The sequence below is a fragment of the Muscardinus avellanarius genome, assembly GCF_963383645.1.
Source record: "Muscardinus avellanarius genome assembly, chromosome: 5".
Lineage (NCBI taxonomy): Eukaryota > Metazoa > Chordata > Mammalia > Rodentia > Gliridae > Muscardinus > Muscardinus avellanarius.
This window is the reverse complement of record NC_137790.1, coordinates 50,169,461-50,193,774: the sequence shown is the minus strand read 5'-3', so window position 1 is coordinate 50,193,774 and position 24,314 is coordinate 50,169,461. Positions and strand designations below refer to the sequence as shown.

The following is a 24,314-nucleotide window of genomic DNA, read 5'->3' as shown; positions in this document are numbered from 1 at the left end:
TACTAAAGATTTCCGTGGAGAAAAACAGAAAGTCACCAAATAGACTACCTAATGATATACCTCAAGTATTTCAAAAAATAAAGGAATTTATCTCCTGCCATCCACTATATGGCAGGAGATAATTACAATTAGAACAGAAATCAATAAAGTAGAGAACAAAGTAATTAAAAAATCAACAAAACTAAAATCTGGTTCTTTGAAAAGATTAATAATATTGATAGACACTTAGCCAACCTAAACAAAATGAAGAGAGATTTAACCCGAATTATTAAAATCATAAATGAGAAAGGAGACATCACAACAGACAGTGGGGAAATCTAGAGGATCATCAGAAACATTTTGAAAATTTATACTCAAACTGGAAAATATAGAGAAATGTATACAGATTTCTAGACACATACAACCTCCCTAAAATGAACCAAGAAGATATAGAAAACCTAAACATACTAATAGCAACCAAAGAGATAGAAACAGAAATAAAAAGCCTTCCATCAAAGAAAACCTCAGGTTCAGATGGAGTCCCAGCTGAATTCTATAAAACCTTTACAGAAGAAATAATACCAATACTTCACAAGTTATTCTGTGATATAGAAAGAGAATCCTTCCAAACTTTCTATGGGGTCAATATCACCTTAATGCCAAAACCAAATAAAGATCTCACAAGAAAATAAAATTACATATCAATATTCTTGATGAATACAGATGCAAAAATTCTAATCAAAATATTAAATTACTCATTCAAAACCAAATAATAAAATTGTACACCATTACTAAATTGGTTTCATTCCAGGAATGCAAGGCTGGTTCAACATATGTTAATACATGTTATTATATCATATCAATACATGTTATCTATCACTGAACAGAAATAAGGACAAAAATCATATGATTATCTCAAAAGATGCTGAAAAAGCATTTGACAAAATCCAACCCCTACCCATGTTTTAAAAAAAAAACACCTGAAAAAACAATAGAAGAAACTTACCTCAACATCATTAAAGCAATATACAGTAAACCCAAAGCCAACATCATATTGAATGGGGAAAATATGCAGGAATTCCCCTTAAAATCAGGAACAAAACAAGGATGCCTACTATCACCATTTCTTTCAATATAGAATTCAAGACTCTTGCCAAAGTGATAAGGCAAGAAAAGGACATCAAAAGAATTCAAACAGCGCCAGGCATGGTGGCACATGCTTGTAATCTCAGCATTTGGGAGCCTGAGATAGGAGGATCATGGTTCAAGGACAGCCTCAGCTACTTAGTGAGGCCCTTTGCAAATCAGTGAGATCCTGTTTCAAAATAAAGAATAAAAAATAGGTCTGGGGCTACAGCTTGGAAGTAGAATGGGTTCCATCCTTAGTACTACAAAAAAAAAAAGAATTCAAATATAAAAAAAATCAAAATTATATCTATTTGGAAATGACATGATCCTATATTTAAAAGACCCTAAAAACTCAACCAAAAAATGAGCTGATTTACCAATTCTGCACAGTAGTGGAATGCAGAATCAAACTAAAAAAAAGTAGTTTTTTTTATACCAACAATGAGTCCACTGAAAAAGAAATCCAGAAAACAATTTCATTCACAATAACCTCACAAAAGAATAACTAGGAATAAATCTAACCAGAGTTAAAAGATCTCTACAATAAAAATTACAAAATATTAGAGAAAGAAATTGTAGAAAATCTTTGAAGATGTATAGATCTCCCATGCTCTTGGATAGGCAGAATAATATCAAAATGGTCACTCTACCAAAAGTGATCTATAGAGTCAATGAAATCCCTATCAAAATACTAATATTATTCTCCACAGAACTAGAAAAATCAATGCTAAATTTCATATGGAGAAACAAAAGACCCAGAATAGACAAAGCAATTCTCAGCAATAAGAACTATGGAGGAAGAATCAGTTTCTAACTTCAAATTATACTACAGAGCTATAGTGATAAAAAAACAGCATGATATTAAAATAATATAACACATAAACCAATGGAACAAAATAGGAGATAGAGAAACAAATTCACACACTTATAGCTAATTGATTTTTGACAAAAATGCCAAACACATGGGTTGGAGAAAAGATAGCCTTTTCAACAGTGTCAGGAAAACTGGCTATCCATTTGTAGGAAAATTGAATTAAATCCCTATTTATCAACCTGCACAAGAATCAACTTATTAATCAACTTAATCAAGACCTAGAAATTAGACCAGAGACTTTGAAGTTGTTAGAGGAGGGCATAAGTCCAACACTCCAACATATAGGCACAGGGATAAATTTTCTCAATAAGGCCCCCAAAGACCAAGAAATTAAAACAAGAATTAATAAATGGGATGACATTAAACTAACAAGTTTCTGTCCATCAAAGGAACCATCAAGAGTCTAAAGAGAGAGCAAACAGAATGGGAGATCTTTGCCAGCTATTCCTATGAGAGATGACTAAAATTTATTATATAAAAAGTACTTAAAAGACTAATAACCCAATCAAGAAATGGGCAATTGAACTAAATAGACACTTCACAAAAAAGATATACACATGGCCAATAAATAGATGAAAAAACGGCCGGGCGTGGTGGCGCATGCCTGTAATCCCCGCATTTGGGAGGCGGAGACAGGAGGATGGTGCAGGTTCAGAGCCAGCCACACTGGCTTAAGAGACCCTGTTTCCAAATTTAAAAAAATTTGAAAAATAGGTCTGGGAGTGTAGCCCGTAGGAGTGTATCCCAGAGGTAGAAGGGCTTCCAGGAACTCCAGTACCACCAAAAAAAAAATTAAAAAGTCCAACATCATTAGCAATCAGGGAAATGCAAATCAAAACTACATTGAGATTCTATCTAACCCAATCAGAATGACAATCATCAAGAAGTCATACAATAACTGCTGGTGAGAATATGGGTAAACAGAAACTCTTCTACACTGTTGGTGGAATTGAAAATTAGCACAGCCTCTATGGAGATCAGTGTTAAAGATTCCTCAGAAAACTGAAAATGAACCTACCATGCAACCAGTAATACCACTCCTGGTTATTTTTTTCAGAGGGACTAAAATCAGAATATTATATTGATACATGTATATCCATAGCAGTATGAATTAATAGCAGTAAAATTCACAATGGCTAAATTATGGAACCAACTTAGGTATACATCAATCAATTAAATGGATTATAAAATGATGGGATATCCACACAATAGAATTCCACTCAACAATAAAGAACAAAATTATGCCATTTTCAGGAAAATGGATAAACCTGGAGAACATTATGTTAAGTGAGATTAGCCAGTCACAGAAACTGAAGGGTTATATATTTCCCCTCATGTGCAGAAGCTAGGGAGTAATCGGGATGCCAGAGTGACTGCAGGTAATAGAGGAGAGAGTCCAATGGAGCCAAGGAGATAGTCTAAGGGAAGGGAGGGAGGATCAATGAAGGAATCACTTACATGATATTATGTGTTTATGTGAGAATACCAGTGTCACTCCCAATATCCTGTATAATGAAGAGTGAGTGGAGATGGAGCTGGGATAAAGCCTACAAAGTGCTATGTGTATGTATGCTACTATCACTATGAAGTACAGTATGCTACTAGAGTATAGTATACCAATAAAAGTATAAAAAAATTAAAAAGATGTACTTACATAATTACTTATAATAAGGAAGTAAACTTAAGTTCTACGGATGACTTAAGATGATTTGCTAGGTTGAGGTGGAAGAAGGGTTAGTGAAAATGTGTGACTCCTGAAAATCCTCTTTTACATTTCCAGAAATTACATTAGCCTATTTAATACATTTTAAAGGCTGAGAAAGCAGACTATACTCTCAAATGAGACATGAGGGGGTCAGCTGGGGTGTGACACAAGCCTTCTAGAGGAGCAGCCTTCCAGCTTCTTCTCCCATCACTCCGCCTCTGCAGGCTCCCTTCTCAGCGCCAGCTGCCTCCTGAAGTGGTGAACTGGGCCTCAACACAGGCAGAAACAGTCCTATTCAGGCCCCTTTTTAACTAGAGGGGCTGTGTGTGCTCCTAGCCGTTCTTCGGTTGAGCTCCTTCCTTCCTCTGCTTTCTTGCAGGATCTCATCTGCATCCTCAGGGATCTTCTCTCCTCTCTCCTCTCTGCTCTCAGGTCCCTGAAAGAGAAAGCTCAGAATTTGGTAGAAATGCACTTGTGGCTGCCAGAATTCCACATTTCAACCACCAATCAGACTAGAGGAAACCCTGATCCTCTAGCTGACTTCCACTTCTTAGTTTTAGTCATGGACTAGCAAAACCCCAATTCATACTATTGCTGAAGGTTATAGACATCAAGAGAAGGAACAGAGGGTCTTGGGCATCATGACCATCTGAAAAGTTCAATCTGCACATGACTCTGACTCTTGACCTCTGACATATGGAAGGATGCGATTTCACAGTACTGAGAAATTAGTGTTCTGGAGGTTTTTGACAAGAAAAATAAGACCACACATGGATTGACTCTAAACACACTGTGTTCATTCCCTTAAATTACAATAATAGGATTTGCATTAAGTTTTAAAGTGAAGACTATGTGAATTTCAAAGGTTAGCATTTTCTAAAATATTGCCACTGGGTGGGGGAGGTGTATGGTAGAGGCTACATGTCCACACTTTTTTCACTGACTTAGAGAACATACACTGTTGTTCTAGGATCAGAAGATAAACTAAATGAAGACTGTATCTGTTAGATATTCCTCCTAAGTAGAGGGAATCCATCAGTAAACAAGTCTAAAAGGAAATAACAAAATAAATGATGGTGCTAGTCATAACTAAATTACAGCAGGATGAGATGATAGGAAACTATATGGCAAGGGGGACTTCTTTAGTTGTGATGGTCAAAGAGTGCCTTTGAAAGGAATCACTTAGTATTACTGACATTGATAAATGTTGTGATGATGTCTGTATCTGCTTTTTGTGTTTGTTGTTGTTTTGTTTTGTTCTTTTATAGTGCTAGGAATTGAACCCACAGGCATTCTACCTTTGAGCTACACCCCCAGCCTGATTTTATTTTTATTTGGAAGCAGGGCTGAGATTATTAGCTTTATACCTGCAATCCTCTCTCAGGCTTTGAAAATTGAACAGGTAAAATCCTTATTGCCTTGCTCCCTCCACTTACACACACACACACACACACACACACACACACACACACACACACCATTTCAACTGGAAGAGTTAGAGAATCCTGATGCCAAATGAACATATGCAGTAGGAAGTGCAAATCAGGCATCATCACTCCTGGAGGTGTCTGGTTACTGCAGTGGTATCAGCTACCACCTGGTGCAAATTGTTTCTTATACCTGGATTGTTTCATTTCTATCCAGAATGGTTCATTGATAAAAGTCAGAAAGCTAAGCAAACAATGAAGCTCAGATACAAGTTAAGAGACACTTAAAGATTGTATTAGTACTGCAAACATGCTGCCATTATCTCTATTACTTGTATCATCTTATCAAAATTCATATTTTGCCATCACTGATGTTTCTAATACTTACCAGAATGTTATAAAGAAGTACATGTAGTGGTAACTATTTCCAATTTGGCTGCCATTAATAAATAAACACACTCCAAAATACTTATAATGATCTGAAATATTTTTCTTTTTATCAGTTAAAAAGTGTGAAAATTATCAAAATAAGCCAACTGAAGTCGGGTGTGGTGGCGCACGCTTGTAATCCCCGTGCTTCAGAGGATGAGACAGAAGGATTGCACAGGTCTGAAACCAGCCTCAGCTACTTAGTGAGGCTCTCGTCAACTTAGTGAGACCCTGTTTCCAAATAAAATATAAAATAAGTCTGGGAGTGTAGCCCCAAGGTAGAAAGCCTTTGGGTTCCACCTCCAGTACCACACACAAAAAAAAGCCAACTGAGTTTTTAATATAAAAATAAAATAATTCAACTCTACTGGACATGATTAGGCAACAAAAGCAGAACTGGCTCTTTTTGATGCTGAAATATGTGAAACCTAAGTCGACATATGACTATTCATTTGGTCTTCAAACAAAAGGCAATGCAGTCAGTCCTCCCTACCTGTGAATTCTATATCCGTGGAATCAAACAACTAAAAATGAAAATATTTAGAAAAAATTGCTGTTGCTAGGCATGGTGATGCACACTTGTAATTCCAGTACTTAACAAGGCTGAGACAGGAGGATAGCAGGTTGCCAGATAGCTTCAGCTACTTAGTGAAGCCCTCTGCAACTTAGTGAGATCGAGTTTCAAAATAAATAATACAAAATAGGGCTGGGGGTATAGCTCGGAGGTAGAATGTCCCTGGGTTCAGTCCCCAGTATTGAAAAAAAATGGTGTCTATTGAAAATGTCCAGCCTTTTTTCTTGCTTTTATTCTGTAATTAATATACTATACCAACTATTTACATATTATTTACACTGTATTATAAGTAATCTAGAGATAAAGTATAGAGTAGGATGTGTGTAGTTATATGCAAATACTATACTACTTTGCATATAGGACTTTAGCATTCACCAATTTTAATATCCTAGGAGAAGAGTGCTACAACTAATATCTAAATTTACAAATGTTTAAATATGCTGAAAAAGCCCATAGTTTATTGTGGTTAGCTTTAAAATGTGTGCAGATTGTTAAATAGGAAAAAGCTTAAAGTAATCTGTATAGTCTTAATTTTTAAATTTTACATTAAGGTAAATTTTAATATATTCTTTAAAAACTAATAGAAAATAAAATACTTTAGTTTAAGTTATTTATCATTACAAACTGAGTAAAATTTTCAAAAGTCTCATCATCAAGCCATAAATAAAGGAGAAGTTAGACCTGTACTCCTCAAATTTGAGAAAGTTGAAATCTTTGGGTTTTCTTTCCTAACATGGTTTAAATATTCAATAGCTGTTACATACCAAAGCAATGGAGTGTTTGGTTTTAAAGCATAGCTGCTTCTCAAAAGACTCAGAAAACTCTTGAATTTTGGGATGAGGTTGTCCCTTTAATTGCACTGGCTCCTTGAACGACCCATCCACTGAGCATTTTCTGTAACATCGCATATGAGCTCCACTTCTGAAGTGCTGGTCTTCATGAGAATGCCTCCTAGGGTGATGGTCAGATGTCATCCTGGGAAGCTCAGGAAACTAGAAATAGAGAATTAAAATTTTATAACTTAAAGAGACTGTACAATAGTAGCATGGAGGCAAGATGTCTATAAAGTATTAACCAAACAAATCTCATATTAACTGAAAATTTGCCTTCTTGATCAATAAGAGCTTTCTCTACAATGAGCAGCAAAGCCAGTTGGTTAAAATATTAAGTAGAGGATGCTCTAATCAGATTACATCTCTGCCTCAGGTCTCCAAGACCAATGGATTTTGTATATAAATAAGCTTATGTGAATTTCTCTCTCTTTGCTAATAAAAACTTTCCTTACCCCTCCTACTTTTGGTGTACCTCCCAAAAGACAAACTTTTCTGCTTGCTACTCTACCAATAATTTGTAAACATTTTTACTTAATCTATGTTTAAGAAATAATATAAAGAGGAATACTTATATAATTTCTAAATAAAAGGGTAACTCAAAAGGAGAAAATTGATTCATATTAAAATCTAATGCACTGGCCTCATGCCCAAGCCTGCGCCCAAGCCTGCGTGTTCCCACCCGGGCAGCCCTAGGCCTGGCCATGAGAGAGCACAGCCCAGCCCAGCTTACAACCCAAAACAGACTCGGGAATACTGTGGAAGAAATCCAGTAACTTTGACCTGCGATATTCACCGCAAAAACACACAAAAAAGCACAATCGAGCTGCAGACACGGCGGCCACTGGCACCATATCGAGCCGCCGGCCCAAAAGAGATTTTTGGGACACTGCAGTCCTGGCAAGCCATAGAGCTCTAACATCTTAAACTGCGAGTTCACCAGAGCAGTTGAGCGGCACAGTTTGTGCACCAGGGGAGGCACCAGCAAAGGCGCTGGGAGACCTTCAGGGACTCGGACCGGACCTGCCCATGCCCCTGGAAAATCAGTGTTATATGGAAGAACTGCCAGCCCTTCAGAGCCCAAGATTAGGCTGCCAGGTAACAGCATGAGCTCAGATGAGCCATGGGAGTCAGTGTGCAGAGTGAGTGCCATCAGACACGCTGATAACTGAGGGCGCAGTGTGCACCCAGGGGGGCACCTTTAACTCCCTTGACACAGCAAGGGTGCTTAAGGTGTGATACTTGCACAGGGCCACAAGGGGTCACTCCAAGCAAATATGAGACATTGGCATATACACTGTATAAAAGTAAAATAGTAGGACTGCTTTTTTGTTGTTGTTGTTTTCTTTTTTCTCTTTTTTTGCTGATTTTTTGTTTGTTTGTTTGTTTGTTGGTCTTTGGGGATTTTTTGGTGTTTGGGTTTTTTGGGGGATTATTAGGTTTTTTTCCTAACTTTTCATTGGGTTTCTTGTTTCTTTGGATCTTACACTTCATATCACATGGTTGTTAGTTCATTTTATTTTATTGTATGTTTATCCTGTTTATTCTTTTAACCCTTTTTGTTCTTTCTTGGCAGTCCATTTTTGTTTTGCCAATGTTGTTGTTTATATTTGATGTATAATAGTTTTTCTACCATATTTTGTTACTTTTTATTTTTTTTGCTCTTTCCCCCCACTTCCTTTATAAAAGTCTACAATTTAGACTATCAACTATCTTCCCTCAAAACTTTCTCTTTGTCCCCTAACTGTATCCCTTTGTTTAACACAGAGAGTTTCTCACATCTCCATACTTAAATATTCTAATAAATACAAGAGTCCTACTATCTAACCTTCTCCCATTCTCAACCTGATTCAACCTTATCATATTTAAATTCTTCCACATCCTAATTATATCCTCTACTAACCTGACTCCTGCACCCATCACCCTAGCTACTGCACCATCACCCAACCCTTACCACTCAGAAAAGTACTGCTTACCTGTTGACTCCTCTACATTCCTACTACTAAGACTGGACTAAACATAATACCCACAAATGATGGGAAGACATCAGAAAAACAGGCCTGAGAACTTTGAAAATATGAGAACCAGAAATAGTGGAGAAATGACAGAAGTCACGAATACTGACCTACAAGAAATGCAAGAAGGGAAGTTCCAAATCTTGATCCACAATATGATGAAAGGATTTAAAATAAGTCTAGAGGAGATGAAAGATGAGTTAGAAACACTAAGAAAGAATCAGAAAGAGGTGTGGAATGAAATGAGTCAATAAATGAAATGAAGACAGCAATAGAAAGAAATTCTGGAAGATTAGATGAAATGGAAAGTAGAATTTCACTGTTAGGAGACAGTTCATCCAAAACCGAAAACACAGTCAACAGTATACACAAGTCATTACAGCAACAAAACCTAAATATACAACAAATTTGGAACAACATGAAGGGACCTAACTTACAGATAAAAGGTATTGAAAAAGGCATAGAGGTACAGACCAAGGACATCCGTAATCTCTTCAGAGAAATAATTTCAGAGAATTTTCCAAACATGGAAAGAGACTTGGATCTGCATGTCCAGGAGACATACAGAACATCATTAAGACAAGATAAAAGAAGGACCTCCCCATGCCACATAATAGTAAAAATGACCAACATAGAGGCCAAGAAAGGAATCTTAAAAGCAGTGAGAACAAAAGGACGGGTGACATATAGAGGCAAAACAATAAGAATCACAGCAGGCTATACAACCCAGGTCATGAATGCTAGAAGAGACTGGTACAACATGATTCAGACCCTGGAAGAAAATAACTTCCAACCAAAACTACTATATCCAACAAACTACTATTCAAAATTGAGGGAGAAACAAAGGTGTTTCAAGATAAACAGAATCTCAAAAAATTCAGGAATTCAAAGCCTACACTAGAGAAAATTCTTAAAGAAATCAGCCATAAAGAAGAAAAAAGAAGCAGACTTCAGAACCGGAGAAGAGAGGAAATTAATAAGGGAGTCATTTAAGTAAAGAAGAAAGAACAAACAGAAGACAGAACACAAAATGACAGAAAACAAAAATCATATTTCAATATCTCATAATGTCCAAGGACTTAACTCACCAATCAAAAGACATAAACTAGCAATGTGGATTAAATAACATAATCCAGCCAGGTATGGTGGCTCACACTTGTAATCCCAGCGCTTGGGAGGCGGAGACAGGAGGATTGCACAGGGTTGAAGCTAGCCATGCTACCTGACGAGACCCTCTTTCCAAATAAAAAGTATAAAATAGCTTTGGGAGTATAGCCCGGAGGTATAAGGGCTTCCAGGAACCCCAGTACCACCAAATAAATAAATAAATAATAAAAATAAAATTTAAAAAACATAATCCAATATATGCTGTCTGCAAGAAACTCACCTTACAGCCAAAGACATTCACAGACTGAAAGTGAAAGGATGGAAAAAGATATGCCATGCTACTGGAGACCAAAAAAGAACAGAGGTAGCAACCCTGATATCCAACAAAACAGACTTTAAACTACAACACATCAGAAGAGACAAAACAGGGCACTTCCTTTTATTAAAAGGAACAATACACCAAGAAGATATAATGATAGTAATGTTTATGCCCCAAATGTGGGTGCAACCACATTTGTAAAACAAATCCTTCTGGACATCAGATCTCAAATAGACCCACATACAATAATTTGGGAGACTTTAATATGCCCTTCACACTACTGGATCGGTCTTCAAGGCAAAAGATGAGTAAAGACTCTTTAGAATTAAAGAAAACTATAAACCAAATGGACCTAATAGACATTTACAGAATAATTCAGCCAGGAACTACAGAATACACATTCTTCTCAGCAGCCCATGGAACTTTCTCCAAAATAGATCACATCCTGGGCACAAAAAAGCACCAACAAATTCAAAAGATGTAATATAATTCCTTGCATCTTTTCAGACCATAATGGAATAAAAGTAGAAATCAACAACAGGAAACTCGAAAGAAACTATTCAAATACATGGAGATTGAATGATACACTATTGAATAATGAATGGGTAAGAGCAGAAATTAGGGAAGAAATAAAGAAATTTTTGGAAACAAATGAAAACAGAGACACAACTTACCAAAATCGATGGGATACTATGAAAGCAGTATTAAGAGAAAAGTTTATTGCATTGAGTGCCCACATAAGAAGGACAGAGAGTCACCAAGTAAAGAACCTAATGACACAACTCAAGGACCTAGAAAGACTGCAACAGTCTAATCCCAAAGCCAGCAGAAGGCAGGAAATTATTAAAATCAGAGCAGAAATAAATGAAATAGAGAACAAAAAATAATTCAAAGAATCAACAAAACAAAAAGCTTGTTCTTTGAAAAGATTAATAGAATTGATAAACCACTGGCCAACCTAACCAAAAGAAAAAGAGAATCAACTCAAATTATTGAAATTAGAAATGAAAAAGGAGACATCACCACAGATAGTGGAGAAATTCAAAGGATTATCAGAAACTACTTTAAAAATGTATACTCCAATAGACTAGAAAACATGAAAGAAATTGATAGATATTTAAGCACAGTTAACCTACCTAAACTGAACCAAGAAGACATAGCAAGCCTATTGCAAACAAAGAAATCGAAATGGCAATAAAAATTCTTCCATCAAAGAAAAGCCCAGGCCCAGATGGGTTTCCAGCTGAATGCTTCAGTGAAGAACTAATACCAATACTTCATAACTTGTTCCAGGAAATTGAAAGAGATGGAACTCTCCCAAATTCCTTCTACAAGGCCAGTATCACATTAATCCCCAAACCAAATAAAGATACCTCAAGAAAGGAAAACGACAGACCAATATCCTTAATGAACATAGATGCAAAAATTCTAAACAAAATATTAGCCATACACATCCAAAACTATATCAAGAGAATAATACATCATGACCAAGTTGGTTTCATCCCAGAAAAACAAGGATAGTTCAACATACGCAAATCAGTACATGTTATTCACCACATAAATAAAACCAAGAACAAAAAACACATCATCATAGCAATAGATGCTGAAAAGGCATTTGACAAAATCCAACAACCATTCATGTTAAAAACACTGCAGAAAATTGGAATAGAAGGAACGTACTTCAACATCATTAAGGCAATATACTGCAAACCCAAGGCCAACATTATATTGAATGAGGAAAAACTGCAAGAATTTCCTCTAAAATCAGGAACAAGACAAGGATGCCCAATATCACCACTCCTTTTCAATATAGTCCTTGAGACTCTTGCCACAGCAATAAAACAGGAGAAGGAAATCAAAGGAATTCACACAGGAAGAGAGGAATTAAAATTATCCTTATTTGCAGAAGACATGATATTTTATCTGGAAGACCCAAAGAACTCCACCAAAAGACTTATGGAGCTGATTGACAAATTCAGCAAAGTTGCAGGATACAAAATCAACCTACAGAAATCAGTGGCTTTTCTTTATGTCAACAATGAAAACACAATGAAAGAAATAAAGAAAACAATTCCATTTACTATAACCTCAAAACCAATAAAATAACTAGGAATAAACCTAACCCAAGATGAAAAGACCTCTACAACAAAAACTATAAAACATAAAAGAAAGAAATTAAAGAAGACCTTGGAAGATGTAAAGATCTCCCATGCTCATGGATAGGCAGAATAAATATAATCAAAATGACCATTCTGCCAAAAGTGATCTATAGTTTCAATACAATTCCCATTAAAATACCAGCGACATTCTTCATAGACATAGAAAAATCAATCATGAACTTTATATGGAGAAAGAAAAGACCCAGAATAGCCAAAGCAATTCTCAGCAATAAGAATCAGACAGAGGCATCACAATTCTAGACTTCAAATTATACTATAGAGCAATAGTAGTAAAAACAGCATGGTACTGGCACAATAACAGGTACACTGACCAGTGGAACAGAATAGAAGATACAGAAACAAATCCACACACCTATAGTCAATTAATCTTTGACAAAGGGGCCAAACTCATACGCTGGAGAAAAGACAGCCTTTTCAACAAATGGTGCTGGGAGAACTGGCTATCCATTTGTAGAAAGATGGAACTAAATCCTTACCTCTCACCATGCACAGGAATCAACTCAAGATGGATCAAAGACTTAGAAATTAGACCTGAGACTGTGAAGTTAGTAGAGGAGAGCATAGGCTCAACACTACAACATATTGGCACAGGCAGTAACTTTCTCAACAAAACCTCCAAAGCTCAGGAAATTAAAGCAAGCATTAACAAGTGGGATGGTATCAAACTAAAAAGTTTCTTGTCATCAAAGGAAACCATCGATAACCTAAAGAGGAAGCCTACAGAATGGGATAAGATCTTTACTAGCCACCATTCTGATAGGGGGCTAATATCCAGAATATACAAAGAGCTCAAAAGACTCTACACTAGCAAAACAAATAACCCAGTCAAGAAATGTGCAGTCGAATTGAATAGACACTTTACAAAAGAAGAGATACAAATGGCCAATACATTCATGAAAAGATGCTGTACATCATTAGCCATCAGGGAGATGCAAATCAAAACTACACTGAGATTCCATTTAACCCCAGTAGAGTGGCAAGCATAGAGAAATCAAATAACAACAAATGCTAACAAGGATGTGGGGGAAGAGGAACACTTTTACACTGTTGGTGGGAGTGCAAACTAGTTCATCCACTATGGAGATCTGTGTAGAGATTCCTTAGAAAACTTGTAATAGATCCACCATATGATCCAGCTCTACCACTCCTGGGTATTTTTCCAAAGGCGTTGAAAAATATGGAACCAACGCAGGTCCCCATCAACAAATGAATGGATTACAAAATTATGGGAAATACACACAATGGAATTCTATTCAGCTATAAAGAAGTACAAAATCATGTCATTTTCAAGAAGATGGAAAGTCCTGGAGAGCATTATGTTAAGTGAGATCAGCTAAGCACAGAAAGAGAAGAAACATCTTTCCTCTAATATACCCGAACTAGAGAGCATAGGGGATACCAGAGGGACTCCAGATAATGAAAAAGAAATCTCAGCAAAGTTTGAATGAAAAAGATAGGAGAGGAAGAAGGCTAAACTTGATTAATGAGTGTCTACATCTATATATGTGTAAAAGTATGAATATAGCATGGTTACCCTGGACAATCATTGGTGGGAGGTGGGGAAGGGAAAACAGGGATGGGGGAGAGGGCATCAAGTACAGTTTAAATATATACCATTTATTTTCAATTAAAAATATGTATAAAAAATAAAAAATCTAATGCATCCAAAGCAACTAAAATTGAGCATTAGATAAAAACTTTAAACATTGCTATATTACTAATGCTTAAAAATATCTTGAATTTAAATTAGTACATTTTACACATGTACATATATGGAGATTAAAGAATATGATGACATCAATGTTAAAATCATGGTCAGAAAATCAACAGAGCACAGATAGTTCAGAGAAGCTGGATGTCTTGAAAGAATTGACATTTTCTCTCACTCCCCAACCCACTGCTATCTAGCTATTGCACAAGGCTATTAATCTTCACCTTGCCAAATTTTGTGCACTTTTTGTTCTTTGTGTTGATTACTGAGTAGCATTCAACCCAGGTGCCCAAAGGGCTTTTCTGAAAACACTTTTTTCCTTGTCTTCTACACCATACTCTTCTGCTTCCCCTCTGATATTTCTGCCATTGTGACTTAAACACTTGTTTACTTCTTCCTTCTCTGAGCATAAAGAACTTATACATTCAAGAACAAGTAAAGAATTTATAATTTGAGATGCACAACACGGAAAGTAACAGGCGCACTCAAAGAGAAAAGGGTGAGGGAAGTTTTTATGAGCAAAAAAGAGAAATTCTCATTTGCTACTTAAACACAAAGCCATTGGGTCTTGTAGACTAGAATCAGAAGATGACATATGCTCATTGGTAAAGGAGCCATTACTAGGAGAGCATCTTGAGGCCGGACGTGGTGGCACACACTTGTAATCCCTGTGCTTGGGAGGCGGAGACAGGAGGAGTGCAAAGGTTCGAAGCCAGTCGTGCTGGCTTAGGCGATCCTCTTTCCAAATAAAAATATAAAAAATAGGTGTCTGGGAGTGTAGCCTAGAGGTAGAAGGGTTTCCAGGAACCCCAGTACCACAAAAAAAGAGCATCTTGTCTGAAGGGTTGCATTCTTAAAGAATGTTAAAGAAAAACTTCACTTCAGAAGTGTGTGTGTGTGTGTGTGTGTGTGTGTGTGTGTGTGTGTGTGCAGTGCACCAAGCATATTGTGCTCAAAGGACTTTCTGGTGTTTTTTGAAAGTCCTGGAGACAATTCTTATCTCAGAAGGCAGAGCATGAGCTTTCTCTTTCATGCTTTTCCAGCTCTGAAATTTGTTTGGGTCTGACAGAGGGGCTTCATCTTGGTATCAGCAATCTTCACAGCCATGAGGGAGGTGAAGGGGTGGTGGATGAGGTCACAGGAGGGAGGATTGTCCATGTTACTGCCTGTACTGAGTGGGAGCGTGGAAGCTGGAGGCTCCAAATAGAAACCAGTGAACTCTGTAACTGAAGGAGAGGGCTGAGGGGGAAAAATGAGGTGTAGAATAAAAAGGGGGCTAGATATCAGCTTAGGAGCATGGTGAGCCACAAGTGCAGAGACATAGGCAGAGGGAGAGAAAGAGAGAGATAAAATACAACCTAGCTCTAGCTCTCTGTTGTCTCTTCTTATAAGGACACTAATCCCATGAGAACAGGATCCTACCCTTACGGCTTCATCTAACCCTAATTACCTCCCAAATGCCCTATCTCCAAATACCATTTATGGATTAGGGATTTAATACATAAATCTGTGTAGGGCATGAAATTTAGTCCATAATGGAATATGTGCCAAATGCCAATCTTTAATATAAAACTACCAAATATCTTCCCATTGTAATAAAATAGAAACAGTTGGTTGGCAATAATTAATTGTACATTTCAAAATATCTAGTAGAGAGGATCCTGAATGCTTCCAACACAGAGAAATGACAAATGTTTGAGGTGATGGATATGCCAATTAACCTTATATGATTGTTATACATTTATATATTTTTTTATTTATTTATTAAAATATCATACTCTACCTCATAAGTATGTATCATTTTTTGCAGTACTAGGTATTGAATACAGAACCTCACACATCCTAAGCATGTAATGTACCACTGAACTATATATACTCCAACCCTGTATACTTATTATATTGATTAAAAATTTAAAATATATGTTTAAAAAGGTAATGATGGAAGGGTAAAATGAAAAACTCTATAACTTTTGGGGAAAATTAATTGAAAGCATCTGGAACAAATTTTCCAAGTTTAAACATCAATAATAATCATAAACACTTATTAGGTACCACACACTGTCCTACATATTATATATATATATATATATATATATATATATATATATATATATATATATATATCCTTGGATGTTCACATACTGTTAGTATATACATACTGTTATCATTCGTCCCATATACTCATGAAAAATTCAAGGCAGAAGGCAGAAGAGAGGTTAAGTAACTCGCTGTGAGTCACACTACTAATATGTGAAGAATGTGGGAGACTGGCTCCAGAGCCCTCACTCCTAACCTTCTCACTGTGCTGTAGCAGCTCCTAACATTAGCATCTCATAGAAGGGAGACTAGTCCAAAGAATATTATGCTAAAAACTCCCTTATAGAGATGCCATTGATATCTATTACTCCTTTCATCCCCTTGGGTTGAGGTATTGCTTCATTAAAAATTAATTACAAATACATTTAGCCAGGTATGGTGGTACATGCTTGTAATTGCGATGCTTGGAAGGCTGAGGCAGGAGGTTCACAGGTTCATGGTCAGTCATAGCAACTCAGTGAGGCCTTCAGCAACTTAGTGAGACCCTGTTTTAAAATAAAAAATAAAATAGGGCTGGGGTGTATATCAGAAGTACAATATCCATGGTTCAATCTCCAATCCTACAAAAATATTAAATATAAATATATCCAAGTATGATGGGTCCAGGCCTATAGTCCTGACTACTCATGAGGCTGAGGCAGGAAGATCACTTGAGCCCAAGAATTCAAGACCAGCAATACCCTGTCTTTAAAAATAAATAAATACAAATATAACCTGAGATACAATAAGCCACTGCCAATCACAAAACTTTATGATACCCTTTTCTACCCAGGTTTGTGAGAGATCTCCTGAGAGGACCAAGTCCCAGTCCATTCCTGTAACAAACAATATAGGAGAACAAGCCCTGCAGTAACATGCTGAGGAACAAGCATATAACATAAAAAAAGAAACAACTTTGAATATAGATATTAAGGCTTGTTTTATTTCCCCTCCAATTACTCCAAAGGGACAATCACTCTTGCTCCTGCCCTGCAGTTTCAACAGCACTGGAGCACAGGGGTGGATTTACAGAACCCCAGGCCAGCGCACACTCCACCCCCTCAAAGAGCTCCTTCATTTGGCATGACCCTCCCTGCCACTAGGCCCAGACTACAAAGAACCACCACAAGCTGAAGGAAAGACAACTAGAACACTAAATTAATTAAAGTGTTAAAAATGCACTGAGCAAGTAAATGAAATGGGAGCTTCAGTTTTGTAACCATGTGATGATGGAGAAAGAAGTCAGACTTATTCAACAACAAGAAAAATTTCATATTACTTTATTTGTTTTTTTCACTAAGGACAATAGGACTGAAGTACAGTGTCTAAAGAAACCTGATTTCTTTAGTCACTGTAAATCATCAATTGCAGATTGTGAGTTAGAGAAAACGCAGTGCTCTATGAGAACAACTCAGCTTTACCTGTCCTACTCATTCTTTCTGCCAATTTTTATTTTCCACTAGACAATGTCACACAGCATAGGGACCACTCAGGTCTTCTTTCACCCTGTAGTCCTACTGCATTTGCACTGGGCACAGAGGAGGTGGTCGATAAATATGTTTAATAAATTACTTATTGATGTGGTTTTATGTGGATCAAAAGACTGATAAAGATCTATTGGAAGCCACATTTAAGATAATCAAGAAGGGGACCTCGTTTCCTCTGCCTGTAGTATTAATGAGTGTATATGATAAGTAGGTTGAAAGAAGAAAGGCCTTAGACTGGAGCAGTTGGGAGGGAAAAAAAAACAAAAATAAGTAACCATTCCTTTATTATTTATTTTTTGGTACTGGTGATTGAACCCAGGGCATTCAGCCTCCAAGTTAACACTCCCCAGCCACCACTCCCTTTTAAATATTTTATTTGGAAAAAGGGTCTAAGTTGAAGACTGGCTGGCCTTGAACCTACAATTCTTCTCTCTCAGCCTCCTAAGTACTAGAATTAGAACTATGCACCACCATGCCCAGCTAACCTTTCCTTTCTCTTATTTTTATCAAATAAAAAAAAACACAAAAATAAAAAAACTTAACTATTCTCAGGTCTCTAAATTAAATATTTGAAACCAGATGTAATAGTGCAACACCTGTAATCCCAGTATTTGGAAGGTTGAAATAAGAGGATTTCAGGTTCAAGACCAGCTTCAGCAATTTAGCAATGCCCTGATTCCAAATAAAAATAAAATTGGTCTAGGGGTATAACTCAGAGGTAGAATGCTTACAGGCTCAATCCCCAGCACCACAAAGGGGAAAAAAGGAAAGGAAAGGAAAGGAAAGGAAAGGAAAGGGAAGGGAAGGGAAGGGAAGGGAAGGGAAGGGAAGGGAAGGGAAGGAAGGGCGGGCTTGAGCATATTTTAGAAACAGGGTAAGCATCCAGGTAGAGATTCATTTTGCCAATATGTAGCAATACGTGGACAAAGAAAGAATCTGACTGCCTGCTTTCCAGATTTTGCCCACATCACCTCTGGGTCCTCTGATTTGTCTTCTATGCTGCTACTTTTTCCTTTCTATTACTCAGATTGTAATTGTAATTTCCATTCCATGTTTTGTCTCTCCAAATAAAAATGTGTATGTTAGCCTGCTAATTAAAAAATTCATTGATGGCTTGGAGAATATAAACAGATTAATTCAGGCAAATGCCCAAATGAGGGATGAATGGAAAATTATACAAACCCATTTACAAATGTTACACTACAAAAACTACTTTCCCCAAGAGCATAAGGTAAACAGTATTGCAACCTAAAAGTGATGTCTCTAAATAGGGTAGTTTGAGTTTTAAAGTCTGATAGGTACTAAAGTTTATTTAGGAAATAATATTTTGTAAACCATGTTTCTTTTTCTGTTTTCATATTTCCTGTGGCTTCAAGGGGCTGCTGAGATAAAGAATAAATAAAAGTTTTCCCCCTTATTGATGCCTAATTCTCACATATGGAAACCAAAAGCTCATCACATTCCTGGTTCACATATTATGGACGCCTCATTAGATGTGGAACATTTAATTATATTCAGATTAAATAACAGCATGATATGCAGGTATATTGTTTATAGCAAATCAGGGAAATTAGATATGGAAGCTTTCTGAGAGAGCATCCAGTCCAAGCCTTCTTCTTTTTTCATTTAAGGAGATGGAAGTGTAAAAATGGGCTGACACTTGCCTGCCACTTGCCCTATTTTGATATATTTGTGTCTCTGAAGTCTCACTCCTCAAGCTTGTTGACCACTGACAGTAAAGATATTTGCTTACACATTTTAACATACCTCAAACATTCTGCAGCTAGCAACTCTCAAGCTAAGAATAAAATCAAATAAGTTTACTCTCAAAATTACTTATCCTGGGTTGGCAGGAGCAGGGGACTTGGAAGGTGGAATCTGAAGTGACTTGAGAAAAATAAAAGCCACATTGCTGCTGGATAGCAGTGATGCAGGTACATGTGTGTCCATGGCGCATCTTCCTGCACCACATAGAGCAGACAGAGACTCCCGTACCTGCTGCTGAGGCTGCATCTGGCCAGGCCATCCAGTCCCCTCGGAGCTTCCCTGCTGGCGTCTTGCTCTCCAGACACCTGGTGCTCTGGCCAGCCCTGGGAAAACAGTACTGAGGGCAGGAGGATCTGAGCCCCTGCTCTCATCAGAACCAAGTGGGGACCAGAGGAAAATATACACCACCTTGACCAAAGGTAGTTACTTGTTATAGGAATCCCTTGTTCCTTAGACACCCACCAAATGGGGGAGCTATTTTTGATATTTCAAAGAGACTAATGAAAATTGCACATTGACTCACAGTGCTACAACAAACTAACTATAACATCAAGTTTCTTTACTTTGCCTTGAATTCTTTCACTCAGTGGAATTATATCCAGCTTATCGGGAGCTCTGAAGAAGACTGAAAGATACCTCATACTACTAAAAATGTAGAAATCATTATCTAATACATAACAATCAGGTCCCTTAAAGAACAAGATGAGAAAATTATAAAAGGGATTTGGGGAGTATAGAAAAGATTCAAAAAATTCTCTAGGAGAATCTTGCTCCCCATTCCAGCATGCCCCTGGTTCCCCGAGAGTAACTCACTGAGCAGGGCAGGGAGGTTTTCCTGTGGCTGGCCTCTTGTGATCTGCGACGCTCCCGGAGTCTTCGCTCATCCTCTTCTCTCCAGCTGTGACCCCAGAAGCTGCTCATCCATTTGGCAAAAGACACATCATCATCATCATCATCTTTATGCTCCATTTAAAGGTGACTCAAAGTATTGACAATGAGTCTCTACATCTGACAGAAAGATCACCTAACAGGACTGACTTGATGAAACCCAGGATCTTCCCCAAAAGACAAAACCACACTGGTAATTTTAGATGGTCTCTGATGATGGTATCCTTAAAGGAAGTTTTACTAACAACCACTTCATCACCAGGCAGCCTTGGGCAAGGTCTATTTATAAACTGTGCAGCCCACATGCCCCTCCCCCTTGTCTTTTTAAACTGAGAGGCTTTTTAATCCTCCCACTGCTGAAGCTTGTGCCTGGCAGCCTAAGGGTCAGAAGTACAGTCCACTGCCTGGCTTTCCCTGGGCTTTGCTGCCAATGGCATGTGTTGGCCTCTCCAGCTGTCAATGATGATGGAGCATGACCCTCATCATATGCCTGTCAGCTCCAGGCTGGCTCTGAAATGGGGCCAGCTTGCGAGGTAGCAGCTGTCAGCCTGTTATATCTACAGTGAGATACTCTCCTAATAATCAAATAGATATTGACAGAACCCAGCTTCTAGGTAAAAGCAAGCAGTTTTTTTGAGAAGCATTTTATATTTATGTAAAATATATACATTTATATATTTATATATATACACAAATAAAAATGTAAATAATACAATTTGTACAAATCCACACTGCACAGCTTCATGTTGTTTTTTTTTGTTTTTGTTTTTTTTTTTGGTGGTACTCGGAATGGAACCCAGGGGCCTTCTACCTCCGGGCTACACTCCCAGACCTATTTTATATTTTATTTTAGAAACAGGGTCTCTTAAACCAGCCGAGGCTGGCTTTGAACCTGCGCAATCCTCCTGTCTCAGCCAACCAAGTGCGGGGATTACAAGCGTGCGCCACCACACCCGGCTTCATTAGATCTGTTTTTTTAATAATTTATTTTTATTTTATTTTTCATTATTGGTGCATTGTAATCACACATCTTGATGAGGCACAAGATGGTAGAGGCATACATGCACACATCACTCATTGAGCCCTTCTGCAATCCCCACCCCATTCCCTTTCCTTTATGGATTTTTACACATGTATACGTTGAATCACCAAACTTCATGCTGGTGAAGACAAAGAACATTCTCAGCACCCCAACAGGCTTCACGTATTCCACTTCTAATACATACTCCCTTCTAAAGGTTACCACTACTGACCCCTATCCCCATACATTAGTTTTGACTGTATTTGAACTTTCTTATGATGGCATTTTATGGTAGTATTGTTACTTTTTGTCACCCCCATTAAGTCTGGGAGATTCATCCATACGTTTGCAGTTAATAGTATGCATGTTGTGTAATACTGCACCTCATAAATATCCCACAAACCTTTAAATCCAGTTTAAGTTTACTTGGAATTATCTTCCTCTGGGTTGTTTCCAGTGGCACTATTTTATTTTTTAAAAGTTTCTGTGAACTTATCTTTCCTGTATTTAAATCATTTTTTCCTCAGGATAAGAAGAATAGTACAGTTATGGGGCCTCCAACTTGTCTCAAGTAGAGAGCCAAGTATTTTATAAATGTAATTTTCATTATGATAACCATGGTTCTTATAGGGAAGTCATATTATCAAATTATGTTTTATGCATGTATAAATACACCACTATGAAACCTACTATTCTGTGATTTATTTTGCACCACAAAAAGTTACTGGGAGATTTGTATCACATTTTGTAGATGATCAAGTTGAGATCCAAATAACTCATCACATGCCCAAGTTGAAACTGCTACTAAGCAGCACAGCCAATCTTCAAGGACGTTCTTTCCAGAGACCTTGGGAAAAATCTTGCATTTTCATATAGGGGGTTCTTGGTTATTTACCACATGAAAATTCTTCCCAGAGCTAAAAAATATGGTTGATAACTGTGTCAATAATCCTTGACTGTGCCACTATTTATATAAGAAAAAGTTATCTAAGATTAAAATGACTTATATTTTTATTTCTTACTTTAAGTATAAAGAAGTATATGCTTGCTATTTTATAACTTTTTAGCTATTTGAGGAAGGCTGCTGCTCAATGACCCAGGAAAAGTCATTTCTGCCTGGCTTCACTGGTAGCTGTCTCCATTACTAAAAAAGAGACAACAGATAACTTTTCTTGAGGAAGTAGGACCAGGTCTATCTGCAAAAATTGACCATGAAAAAAGCCTCCTGTTTTCATCCCTCCTGGAACAGCAGTATACTTTTTCTAATCTTTGTTAAATAAAAAGTAAACCTTAGTGGCACAGGATAAAGAAACTAGAGGACATGATATACAGATATTACCTAAATGTATTTTGAGGAATACATGTGGGACTTTTAGAATCCCCTTGAATGATGGCTGTTTCTTGGGGTTCTAAATTCTTCCTTATAGACAGTACAAGTTAATTTAGGTATTGGCAATTGTGCAGAAACCAATAACACTGGAAGCCTAATACTGTATATTTTTAGAAAGCCATACTTACAAAGTTGGTCTGTGACTGGCATATGGGAACTTGGTTGGTAAACATTTGGTGATGCAAAACTTCATCTAAATGATAAGAGTGGTTCAGTGTGCCTTCCCTGTACACACACTGTGGTTTATACTGAACACCTGCTTCCTCTCTAAAAGTCTGGAACTTGGGAATGTGCTAGGCATAAGGTATGTCTTAGTTCAGGCTGCTAAACAAAAATACCACAGAATGAGTGGCTAAAAGACAAATTAATATTCTCATAGTTCTAGAAGCTGGTAATCCCTGGGTCAAGACAGAGGAAGAACCAGTGTCTAGTGTGGACCTGCTTCCTAGCTTCTACACAGCTGCCTTCTCTCTGTGTTCTTTCATGACCAAGAGACAGATCACTGCTCTTGTGTCTCGTTTAAAAAGGGGACTATATTTTTGGGGTTTTTTTTTCCAGAGAAAGTGAACCAACAGGAGTAGGGTTCTCCAGAGAAACAGAACAAATGTACTGCCTACTTTTGGATAGTCCTTCTAAAACCAAACACTCAAATGAATTGTTTGAACTGGACAGAGAACTCTCAGGAAGGAGAGTTCACACACACACACACACACACACACACACACACACACACACACACACACACTGGAGAATGAACAAAGGAAAAACAAATAAATGAATGTGAGAAATTGGTCCATACAATCATGGGATTTGAGAAGTCCCAAGATCCACCATCTGCAAGCTGAAAGACCACAAAAGTGATGGTGTAATTCAGTCTGACTCATGACAACCAGGAGAGCTAATGGGGTCAATACCAGTCCAAGGGCAAAAGAAAATAGAATAAATGTGCTAGCTCAAGCAAGGAGGCAAAAAATGGGGGGAGGGAATTTCTCCTTTGTCTACCTTTTGTTCAATTCAAGCCCTCAGTAGACTGGATGTTGTCCACCCACGCTGGGTGACTGCCAACTCAAATGCTCATCTCATCGATACCTTCACTGACACAGCAGGAAGTAATATTTAACCTAGGCACCCTCTGGCCAATCAAGTTTACACATAAAATTAATAATCACAGGAACCAATCTATTCCTGAGAACTCTGTCTCAACTTGTGCTTCTGTTGAAAGTTGCAAGTGATGGGGCAGAGCACATCAAGGGAAGCTGGTCTCTACCTACTCATGACAGATGGGATCTGCTTCTCAGTGATCTCTCAAAGATATCAACTCATGTTCAACTTTCCAGATTATTTGAAATTTGCAACAACAACTTCATAACCTGACTACTTCATTCACCGCCTTATTAGGCAGTTTGA

At 37.5% G+C, this 24,314-nt stretch overlaps 1 protein-coding gene across 1 annotated transcript; it reads right to left on the bottom strand.

Moving 5' to 3' along the window:
* Nucleotides 1-3,977: 3,977 nt before the first annotated feature.
* On the bottom strand, nt 3,978-20,577 carry LNP1 (leukemia NUP98 fusion partner 1; the record flags this gene model as incomplete). The annotated part of the gene is given in 4 exon segments (XM_080696501.1): nt 3,978-4,098; nt 4,100-4,122; nt 6,881-7,108; nt 20,422-20,577. Coding segments are annotated over 4 exon segments (528 nt in total).
* Between the last annotated feature and the right edge of the window lie 3,737 nt (nt 20,578-24,314).